Source organism: Xyrauchen texanus, chromosome 10 (genome assembly GCF_025860055.1).
Source record: "Xyrauchen texanus isolate HMW12.3.18 chromosome 10, RBS_HiC_50CHRs, whole genome shotgun sequence".
Lineage (NCBI taxonomy): Eukaryota > Metazoa > Chordata > Actinopteri > Cypriniformes > Catostomidae > Xyrauchen > Xyrauchen texanus.
Genome location: NC_068285.1, coordinates 21,507,072 through 21,519,395, shown reverse-complemented (window position 1 = coordinate 21,519,395; position 12,324 = coordinate 21,507,072). Strand labels below are relative to the sequence as shown.

Sequence of the window (12,324 nt, the reverse complement as noted above, 5' to 3'; positions counted from 1 at the left end):
GTAACCCAGATTTTTGCAATTTTTAGAGAAAAGGAGGGACTAAGTCTAAATAAATTTTTGTGGTTATCAATATTATGCCACAAATGCTTTAACTTATATTGAACCTAGAATATTCCTTTAAGGTAAGTGATTTAAATCCTAAATATTAAACTTAGACGCATAACCCACACCGTTTGTGCCATAGACATGAATGAATCCTCAAATCGCGCAGTGTGCTGAGGAGAGGTGTGCTCTTAAATTTGCTAAAAAATATGTTAAAAGAGATTGAAAGTATGATATGGATGATACAGTGGGTGAAAAATACCATAGACTTACATTGAAGAAGGGACACAAACCATATCTAGGTGCCAGAATATTATAGAGATTTGAGTATGGGCTCTTTTGACTTGGGACAATAAGCAACTATCCAGAGCACCCTAGTAACTGCATAGCAATGGCCCAAAAAACACTAAGAATACCTTAGCAACTGCATAGAAATGTCATGGCAACCACCCAGAACACCCTAGTACTGCGGCAGTGACTTTTCCACTGGCAAGTACCACTCACATTTTTTTCAGAATGAAACACTTCCGAAAATGTTAACATCTAGTTATTTTTGTTGCTATACTGTATTCTAGCTTGCAAAGGCTTTTCTGCTCAAAAATGTCAAAATGTCAAAGAAATTTTGTTGAATGGCTGTTATTGTTTTGTTTTTCTAGATTTCTGTCACTCACCATTTACTGCATTCTTGCCATCAGCAGTCCTCTCATGTAACACAGAGGGGCCATCTGGCTTCAGCTTTGATCAAAATAAACAGCTGATGAAGCTAGTTCTGTTTTTGGATGTTCAGCAGTGGCATAAATGCCAAAAGAACACAGTGTCCATACCATTTCCGTTACAAGATAGTCAATACAGGAGAGTCAGTGCCAATTTAGAGACAAGAACTGTGCCGTAGCAGTCAACTCTTTTGTGACAGTTGTTGTGGTCTCACAGTTTTTTTTAGCATCCTGTGCCTTGAGCGCTGTTTGTTAAGAAGCTGTCAAGTTGAAAAAAGGTTTTTAAAAACACTTCAAGACACTTGCATTCTTTTCCACTCCATTGCACTGCATTTAGCTGTTATTAAAAGCAAAAATGCGTCATGTGTGAACGGCCCTCTTCAAACAACTAGATCCCAGAGCTCTAACATGGTTGCATCAGAGATGGTGTGACGCCACCTGGATTAGAAAGAGGTGGTACATTCCTCCCCACTCTTCAATCAATGTAATCCCCTTTTCACTCCCAGACACTTACACTAGTAATTCCTGCTCAATCTGTGCAAGCAGAAATGTTGAAATGAGTCGAGAGGCGGATTAGCCATACAGAATACAAGGTCAAACAGCTTTTATAACAAAGGTTTTTTCTGAAGACACTTTTAAATTTTAATCCCACACAGTTATTCTACCATAATATGTTTCTTTAACATTTTGTACTTTGATCAGCCAAAACTAGTATATGCTATAAAAACACTTTACTCTACTCTCCACCAATAGCTAGTGTGTAGTGGGAGTTCTGCCGCACTTTGGCCGCAGTCGCATCATCCAGGTGGATGCTACACACTGTAGGTGGTTGAGGAGATTCCCCCAATACTATGTAAAGCACTTTTATATAAATGTAAGTAATTATTATTATTATTATATGAAATAGGGCTGGTCGATATAGCTAATCTCAATATTTTTCAGCCTGTTGACGATTATCATATAAACAATACGCATCTCCATATTTACGTATTTGCTCTGAAATGGCTTAAAAGTGTGATTTTATCTGAATCTTTAGAATCATTTTACCTAAACTCATTGAATCAAGAGTTTTGTATCAATTACAACATGATCACTCAGGAAATCAACATGTTTCTGAATGTTTGTGTACCGTAAAATAGAAGTTAAATCCCCCATCTGACATTTTTGCATCAAATTAAACACATTCAACTTTCCCTTTGGTGAAACTGTTAGCACGTTGTGCAAGCAATCTCCTAGATACGTGTTCTGGCCTAGTGTTGTCACGGTACCAAAATTTCAGTACTTATCAACATACCATTGCATTTTTTAACAAACTTTTATTCAGTACAAAAGCACTCTTGCTTGTGATTTATGTAATGATAATTTTTATTATCATTACAATCATTATTCATTAATCATAATTTTTTATTATTATTATCATTATTATATCTACAGTAAGGATTACATTTTACTATACAGTTATAATATATTTGTTGCAATTTCTTAAATTTCAGGCGTTAGGCTTTTATTATGGATTTCTCTGGATAAACAGTTTGTTTATGTAAAAATAACTCTTCAGAGTGGATTAGTGCTTTGCTCTGTCATCTCTCATACAACACAAATGATTCTCATATTCTGTTGGGTTTTCAGTGTATGAGCGGTCTTCTTCACACATTCATTTAAAGCTCATGCAGCTCATACAGACTAAGATTGCAGCATTTCGCGGTTTAATAATCACACTAGGACATGTCGTGATTTAAATTTTATTTTGCATTTCAATGTAAAAGGAGTAACAGAGCACACGCTCAAGTTAGCATTGAGCATTTGAAAGCAGTTGTGTGTCAGTAAGACAAACCGAACTAAGTCAATGCTCGGTACTTTTATCCGGAAGACTCGCAGACTTGAGTGAAATTTAAGATGACATTTATTTGATGAATATAAAACAGAAATGTAATGTCTCTCTTTGGCGTAAGCCCCATCTGGCAGTCCGAAGAAGTTGTACTCAGAACTGTCATATCCTGCCGGAGATAGGAGGCAGGGGCGAGGAGCCTACCCCCATGCAGTACGGGACTCAACTGGTGGTGGTGGGGTGGTGGAGGTTGCCGTGTTAGCACACTGAAACAGCAAGGTGATAGATTGTGAGCAGATTATTAAGCATTGGCTTAGGATGTAATTGGCTAGGAGTTACCTAGCTAATGGTGTGATGATGTACAGCTGCTAGTCTTCCCACTAGAACTACACTGCGCTTACATTACCGGTACTGTAGAATCACTGGTATCGTTATATCTTTTTTATTTTAGGACCAACTTGGTACCGAAGTACCGGTACTTTTGACAACACTTTTCTGGCCCCATGGAAACAAGGAATTGATCACGTTCATGAAAACAATGGTGAGCAAGATTCTGAGGTTTGCTTTAAAAATATATATATATTTTTTCAATTGATGTTAGGTTTAGGGTGTAGAGTTATTTATATTAGTTAATGTTAAGTAATGTTAAGAGTTAATATGCATTCCTTTTGACAGTTTTACATCATAAACAACTAAAAATACAACTCGCTTTTGGCACCACCTTGTGAATGTTTCACCCTGGAAACTGGTCAACAACACATCCAGCTTCAGACAGTTTTTCAAATTTGGATAAGCACAGACTGATTTCAGCAACAGAACTCTCAACCTCCTCTTGCCAAGTTCATAGTGTGATCAGCCTATTGAAGCCATTGAAATGGACAGTTTCAAACTTTTAATATGTTTTTTTGTTACTGATGTTTAAGTCAGAGAAACTATTGAAACATTAATGTCTTATTAAATGGGAAGGATAACAAAAGTAGTCCAATGAATATGTGTTTAGTGGAAAAAAAATTGCATTAAAATCATTGTAGTATTCACACTGTTGCATAATTTTATATAGCTGGCTAAATCATCTGAAAAATATAGCGAATAGAGATGTTAATGAATAATTGATGATTTATTATTTGCCATAAATACTTTTATCCAAAATCCATTTAGATTTTCATCATCAATGAATAAATTTCAGCACAGATGCTGAATGCAATATTGCAATCAAATGAAATTTTAAAGCATCAGTGAAGTCTGACAACAATGGTATCATAACTAGTGCTTCGTTAGCTCAGATTACACAAAAAAAAATGCTATTTTTCAGACTGGTTCAAATTGGCGATGTCTGTATCTAAAAGGTGATTGGCTCTTTTACCTGAAAGTCCGGACTTTCTTTTCTACATCTGTTGGATGTTCCAATTTCTCCCATTCATTTTAATACCAGTGGACCAACTTTGCTAAACTGTCCCTGGATCAGTGTAATCATGGGGCGTTTCTCTATTAATGAACATTACATTTATTGCATAAACCATGATGGTGTGCGTCTATTCTCAGTTTGGCCGGAAACATCAGAGCAAAAGTGACCTTCCGTTGATGTAAGAGTTTCTTGAATTCGCTGAATCGATCACGTTTCTCTCATAGAAGTCGCAAAGTCTGGGAACAAGAAAATGTTGTGGTTCTTCCAATAAAGCCTTTCTTTACTCCTCGCTTCGCATAACACGAAACCTTTATCGGGTGATCTCTGAAATTATGCCAGAATTGATCTGGTCCTGTCTCCCTCAGCAGATCTCCGAGACTGGACCCTTTGAGCATGCTCGATGTCCAGTTTATGGCCTGTTATGTCAAGCAGACTCGGTAAGAGCCCATCTAGGAAGAGGTTGACCATTGGCTTGCAGAACCTGGATGAGCGGTCTGATACGTCTAAATCCCGGATGTGTGGTTGTATAAGCAATATCTGGCCATTATATGGCACCATTGACCAATCAGATTAGTGTATTCCAGAGAGCTGTGTAATACTAATTAAGGAATAATTGATGATGGAATTATTGAAAAATAATGCACACCATGAGGGGGTCAGAGTGGCCATTGCACCTCGGGTGTGCATTCTTTTCAATAATTCAATGGGCCGGAGTACATTATTCCACCTATACCACGGTTACCACACCTAAAGATATCTTTTATGGTTTTATCTCAAGACATTATCAGGTTTTCATTCATAAAACACTCTTGGGTGTCAAATCCACCACGGATTCTGTGTCTTGCTTTGGTACAGGCCAAGTCTTAGTTGCTAATTCGAAAACTTCAGTTTAGAATGAGTAACAGAGGCTTGCACTGCTTTTAAGCACTTACTAGAGTAACAAGGTATTGTGTGAGTAAGAGAAAGACAGTAAGAAAACAGAGATCGTGTATGGGATTACCTGTGTTTGCTGGGGCCCAAATCACAATTTAGTTAGGCTATACTTCTCAGCAGCACCATAGCTTTTCCATTGCTAAACAACTGTTTTATTCAATTGCAGGGGTATTGCATTAACTACTGTTAACAAATAGGACCTTTATACAAGATCTATTTTTTATTGGAGTTTTTTGATGATAGTTCTGCCCGTCAATTAATTCATGCTCTATAACAAGATTTTTAAACTTAACCGGTCACTTGCAGATTTTTTAGGAAATAAACATCCAAAATGGAATATTTCTTCACATTACTTTTTTGAGTGCCTGATATCACAATTAAGAGTCAGATGAGAGGCACACACATATCTGCAGGTCTGAAGCGTGTGATTGCGCTTGTAATTGGCAGAAATGATGTGCCACTTTTTTCACGCTTTCATTTTGTTATTATACAATTTTTGCACTTTATTATAACACTTATCATGCAGTAACACGCTAATGTAATGACTGATGTATGCAGTCATTAATTCAGAGACCCTCTCTTTGAATTCTAAACACAATTGGTCAAAAAAGACGCATATTACCTGGTGTTATTTTTTATGCCGCTTGTTAATACAGCAGTCAATAAACAGGGAACGCATACACAGTGGGAGAGTGTGTGTGAGAGACAATAAAGTCAATAATGATGGACTTGGTTAAAATGTTTTTCTTTCTTTTAATTTTATTTCCTGACAAAATGATAGCATTTTAAATTATCCATCAATGTTTAAAAAACCAAATAGGTAAATGACCGATAACATTTGGTTAACGCAACCCCTATTTGCGAGTCATCTTTTCTACTTGTAATTTCAATCTGCAATCTCTAAAAGTAAGCTAATAAAATAATTTTAAATCAAATCAATTTTTCATGTCCATGAAATGCATTTTCATGTATTTATTTATTTATTTGGCAAGTAGTCATGCAATAAGTGGGATAATGAGCAGTCAGGTCATTATCTCATTATAAACCCATTAAGGATGATACAAGACATGTCAGTGTTTATTGTGCGATAAGGACTGGCTGACTGTACATTATCCCTTACATACAGTATATCACTTTCTATATCCCAGTGTCCATTATAACAGAAGGTACACCTTTGTAATACAGATCAAGGCACTTTTTTGCCTTCAAAACTGCCTGAATTATTTTTGGCAAGGAATCGGCACATCTGTGCCAGAAGAATTCCTTAGTGGTTTGGGCCAGGTTGACTCAATACAATCTTGCAGCATCTACCGATTTACAGTCTATACATTTGCACTGCACACCTCCCATTTCAGCTCACCCCAAAGGCGATCTATTGGATTGAGATCACAAAACTGTGTAGCCATTGGATTAAAAAGTAGTCACAAGCTATCCCCACAATAGAACAAGGTAGAGATGATGAATGCTTTGTGACACTGTGCATTTTCCCACTGTATGTGGGAGTGGTGGTGGCATAGTGGCTAAAGCACAGGTGTGTTAATCGGAAGGTTGCTGGTTCTAACCCCACGGCCACCACCATTGTGTCCTTGAGCAAGACACTTAACTCCAGGTTGTTCCGGGGGGATTGTCCCTGTAATAATTGCATTGTAAGTCGCTTTGGATAAAAGCGTCTGCCAAATGCATAAATGTAAATGTATGTATCAATTGAAATGGGTAGACTGTGGCTAAACAGGGATACGGATGGTCAGTAACAAAGCTTGTATACTGTGGTATCTAAATGGAGTACGGTTTGTATAAAAAGTAACTAAAGTGTGCTAGGTAAACAATTCCCACACTACAACACCGGTAACTTCTAACTTTGACATAAGGCAGGACAGTTTAAGTGAATTACTCTTGTCTAGCTCTACACCATTGAGATTTGGAGATGCCCCTCTGCACAGCACTGTTGTAAATTGTGGGTTATAATGTCAACTTGAGTGACGCCTTCCTCTGGCCATTCTCTTTAACAAGCTGTTTTTGGCCACAGTACTTCTCACCATTTCTGGTATGCTGTCTGTGAAATGCTGTAGGCGGTACAGCAAAAACAATCATATCACAGTCAAAGTTTATTACATCACAGTTCTTCCACATTCAGTCTGCTTCATGCACAAAAGTCTCTAGAGTTTGAATGGTGCCAAAAACAAAAACATCCAGCGAGCAGGAGTTCTGTGGACGGAAACGCCTCGTTTATGAGAGATGTCAAAGGGAGAATGGCCAGACTGGTTTGAGCTGACAGAAAGGCAATACGGTAACTCCGATAACCGCTCTGTACAATTGTAGTGAGCAGAATAGCATCTCAGAATGCACAAAATGTTGAACCTTGAGGCGGATGGGCTACAACAGCAGACCACGTCGGGTATTTTTTTTAAGACAGTAGTGTTCCTAATAAAGTGCTCATTGTGTGTACTGTATGTCATTTAGCTGCTCTGAAAATATTTATTTCCATTTTTATCACAGAAACTCAAACAGAAGAACCAACAGCTAAAGATGATTATGGACCAGCTGAGAAACCTCATCTGGGAGATAAACTCCATGCTGGCGGTCAGGAGTTGAAACGTGCTTGTATACACAAAAACACACTGTCATGAGAGTTCTGTTTTCAAGGAGTGGTTTGCAAAAAAATATGAGGATGCAGGAAAGAGCGGCGAGGCAAAAAATTGAGAGAAGGTAGAAAGCGACTGAACTGAAGAAATTCTGCTATGCTCATAATGCATGGTTGAAATGCCTTTAAGTTCTGCTGCTTTTGATTCAGTTTTCCACCTGATGAACATTAGGAGGTCTGAGCAGTCTGCTCATTCACTCCGATACATTTTCAAATGAACCTTTTACTCAAGTATATTCTTTATATTTGTATGTGTGATAGTTCCTTTTTTTACTTTTAAAGGGGCAGTACACCTAAAAAACGAAAACTGTCACGTTCTCACCCTCAGTGGTACACAGGAGTTTATTGTTTGTTTTACAGCAGAATGTGCAAGCTGCTCTTTTCCATACAATGAATGTAAATGGTGACCATGGGTGTCAAGCAAGATTTCCAGTGAATAATGACTTAAATTTCAGTCTGCTCCTCACCTAAAGCAATCTGTCTTCAGAAGACATGGAATATAGTGCATGGGCTTTTTATCCTTTTTGGAGTCCTTACAATCTCTGGTCCCCATCCAGTTTCATTGTATGAAAGAGAGCATTGTAAACATTCTTTAAACCGTTTGGGTACCATTGAAAAAAGTCATCATATTTCATTGAGTGAAATATCCCTTAAAGCTATATATTTCTCGGTCACTACAGAATATACAAATGTATTATAGAAATTGAATGATATTGTAGATTAAAATGGTGTTAATATACAGTAAATTATAAACCTTTTTTCAGTGCTTGACCGGATAACATTTTGTAATTCTTGTTTCATATGAGCATCTGGATCAGTTATATTACAAATGTGCTTAAAAAAAAGAAAAGTAATTTTAATGCCGCATGAGTTCGACTCCATGATCATAGTCATTAAATAGTCTTTACACATTGCAAAAAAAAAAATAAAAAAATGACAAAAGCACAGCAATGTATTGCCGTCTCTGTTACAGTAAATGCACAATCAATATTGCTGAATAACAGGAAAGTGTAGTTCAATACATCCCGCATTTTTCCAACATACTCTTTGTATTCATGGGAAAAATGCCACACGAGCCACATCTTTATAGCATCAAATATGACTTTATTCATTTTCTTATAAATCATTCATACAAAATTGGCATTTCGCAATTTCTTTATTACCTCTATAAAAGTAATCTGTTAATTACAGGGAGGGGTCAGGACAGGAGGGTGCAAAAAAAAAAAAAAAAAAACCTAAATAAAAATGTTTTTTCTCATAAATAGTCTAAAGTGGTCATGCAAGTCAGGTTAACAGCCTAATCTGAGAAACGGAGTTGAGTGTTTAACTGATGGTATGACATTTTAGTGTAAAGTTGGCATCTCGCAGATGACATTACTGTTATACTAAAGGTTTTGCCCCTTCTCTCAGTCGTGGTCACAAACTCACAAATCAAATGAATCAAAAGGCACAAGATCAGTGGACAGATCAGTGAGTATTCCAAACATTAAGGGTTTGAGCATTGTTCCATATTGCTTATTGCTAATCACAGAAGATAATGTAAGAAGCATGAAGATAAATCAGATGCAAATGTGTTAAGCATTGATCTCGATGCACCTTATTGAACGAGAAAGACAAACAGATACAGGATAAATATATAGCCAATATAAACCATGAAAGACTCCCATTTACTAAAGACAAAAATGGTACAATTGCATGACTTTAAATTTGGCAAGATTCTTTGGTGATCTTGCGAGTGTGTTGTGGTAGCAGCAGCATTCAGCAGATGCCAATTGGAAATGAATGGCTTTGTCATGTCATGCTGGGCGATAAAAAAAAACCACTAGCATCATTTTACAATGCAAACATCTATCAGTTGTATTGTCTGTATACATACTACACATTGACAAGAGCCTTGGGCAGATCTAGACAGTGTTGGCCATATCACTGCCCCTGATGACAATGTTTGCAAGGGCATGCTGAATGGGTGGGATGCACATCCTAATCAACATTAGATATGCAGTTATCAACTACCCACTAAAAATGATCTTCAGGTTCGGACATGTTATTCTTTATATAATTGTGTGGATTAATTTGTCTGGACATAAATAGAAATTATGTACAGAGAGAGGTCACAGTTTTGAAGTCTAGGATTTGGCCAAAAAAAACTTGTGCAAGGCCAGAAGTAAATTCTGTGATAAGATATTATAACAACAATCATAGATATAAATGCTCGATATAAAATATAAATTAGATGGTTTACTGAACTTAAAACTTAACCAGATGTGGGCCATTTGTGTTGACTAGAAAAAAGAAAAACCAAACTTAAGTCGTTAAGACATAATTTACGAATGAACATTTCAACTGTTCCGAGGGCAATTATTTTAGTAGTTTTAAGGGACGTGAATTTATGTTCTTGAAATTAATTGTACTTGTATAACAAGATTCACATATAATACTACTAAACTTTAATTTTAAGATTTAAATTCAAAATGTATTCAGACCACTCAGATTTCCAGTTCATTTAGCTACAAATGTCAGTTGTAACCATGTGAAATTTTGCAAGCCTTACGGTGGAACATTTCTCATTCATTTGAAGCATAGGGGAAGTGAACTAAATTAAAGTGATTAAAGGGAAAGTTCACCCAAAATTATAATTATATAATACTTTACACATCTTTATGTTGTTTCAAACCCATATGACTGACTTTGTTCCATAGGACACTAAAAGAAAATGTGAGCCTTAAACATCATTCACTTTCATTGTATGGAAAAAGATATAATAAAAGTGAATGGTGATTGAGGGTAACCTTCTGACTAACATTTCCTTGTGCTTTACAGGGGAAAGAAAATCATGGGTTTGGAATAGCATGAGGGTGAGTAAATCATCATAGAATTTTCATTTTGGGGTGAACTATCCCTTTAAGATATTTGTCAAATTAAATGTGAAGTCAGCAACTTGGGTTCCCAAACAACAGTCAATGTCAGATATGCGTTTTGATTTAGGCACAGGTTGACCATTACCACACAGAAAAAAAAAAGTGGTGTATAATGAAAAGTCAATCAAATTCTGATACGTTATGCGAAGGAAAAATTAAATGGGAAAAATAAAGGCTTTGGCTCACAGCTGGCACATTTTAAGTCCAGCCACCTTCACGAACGGCCATTAAAGCACGGCACTCCTTCAAGTCATCAGACATTCAAGTACCTGTTAGCAGAGACTGATAAAACGCTCCACTCTTTAAAAACACATTTCCTCTGGAAACAGAGAGAACAAATCTGGAGGGGCCTCAACGTCTCGAGCGCATTTGCTTGATATTAAAATCAATGAGAAAAGATGTGCACTTCGATATAAAGGAAGCATACACTCAACATGTTCTAGGTAAAACAGAGAAATACATTTGCTGGGTGTCTGTTTGGGGCTAAGCAAGTTTTATACGTTTAAAATAGGAGGCCAACAAAAGTGGAGAAATGAGGCAGTGCCATTGAACTTTGACGGACAGCTCATTCTTCACAGGGACGGGGCAAATAAAGGAGGCGAGAGACGACTCACTTAAATTAATAGCGCAAGTCCTTACGGTGCAACCCGTCATGCTGTTATGTCCAAAGCTCCTTTACAAATCTGAACTTTCAGAGACCTTACTGAATTGGCTGTTTTCTCGCCTAAACAGATGGTGTTTCTGCAAAGTAAGCTCTGCAGGCACTGCCTTTGTTTTACTGCAAATTTTGGCTTGACTATGACAAACATTTCCCCAAACCTGGCTGTTTAATAACTCTAGGGAATACTAATTAATTGTTTTTGTTTTTTTAGTAGGGTGGATTTGCATGAATTATGTTGTGATGGTTGCACATGCCACTTAAAAGGCAACTAATGATTCTTGGCACTATTTTAAAAATAAAAAAAATAAAATACTGCAGGGTGCTTTACGTGTGGTTATGTGGGATCGCAGCAGTGTTAAAGAATTATGTGTTGGTGAACTTTTCACCTGTGCGACTGTTCGATAAGCAAAATTACACCATAACAGGGCTTACTAAATCAATTTGACTGAAAACAAATGAGATCATTATGAAGCCAAATTACTTTTGTGACTCCAAACAAGAAATCATAATACCTCAAAAACTTAACTCTTAATTTTAAAGGGACAGTTCTGGAAAATCTGTCATCATTTTTTCATTCTTATATTAATCCAAACTCATATACATCTATTGAACACAAAAGTAGAAAAGGCAGAATGTTAACTTCAGTCACCATTCACTTCATCTTTTGCCATACAATGAAAGTGAATAGTGACCGAGGCTAACTTTCTTCCTAAAAATTCCTTTTGTGTTCCATTGAGAAAAGAAAGTCATACGAGTTTGGAACAACACAAGGGTGAGTAAATGATTAAAACTGTCAATTTATGGGGGAACTATCCCTTCAACTGTATGAAATAATGTTTCAATCTCTTTAAGATTCCAGAAAGCACAGAATTTGAGCACTTGACAGAGCAGGTGTCCATGCTGACATCAAAAGAATAAAAAGGAATGGATCTGGATGTGTCATTGTAAAGATGAAGTGATCTGTAGCAGTCATTACCAAAACCAAAGCAAAACAAAAATTCTTCCAAATAGTCTTGTAGTTAAAAGTGGGTAACGTGTTTTTGAAGGTCCACAGAGGCCATCACATCCTGGTGTCTTTGTCCTTTGCTGTGTGCTGAAGGGAAAACGGAGCCAGATCTCTGACCGCTGAGGTCCTCCTCTGCTCCAGAGGGTCTCTTGCGGCCCCCTGTTGAATGTCCGACAA

The 12,324-nt window shown here is 37.0% G+C and overlaps 1 protein-coding gene across 3 annotated transcripts in view; it reads left to right on the top strand.

Annotated features, from left to right (window-relative positions):
• LOC127650545 (mediator of RNA polymerase II transcription subunit 30-like) overlaps positions 1-7,563 on the top strand; it is a 30,209-nt gene extending 22,646 nt beyond the window's left edge. The window contains exons 5-6 of one of the 3 annotated variants that reach the window (XM_052136018.1): positions 3,035-3,124; positions 7,418-7,539. In XM_052136018.1, the coding sequence (XP_051991978.1) occupies positions 3,035-3,124; positions 7,418-7,513 (186 nt within the window). In that variant the 3' untranslated portion in view covers positions 7,514-7,539. Of the gene's footprint in view, positions 1-3,034; positions 3,125-7,417 lie in introns of all 3 variants that reach the window. The other 2 variants (XM_052136019.1, XM_052136020.1) reach the window with 2 other exon arrangements.
• The last annotated feature ends 4,761 nt before the right edge of the window (positions 7,564-12,324 follow it).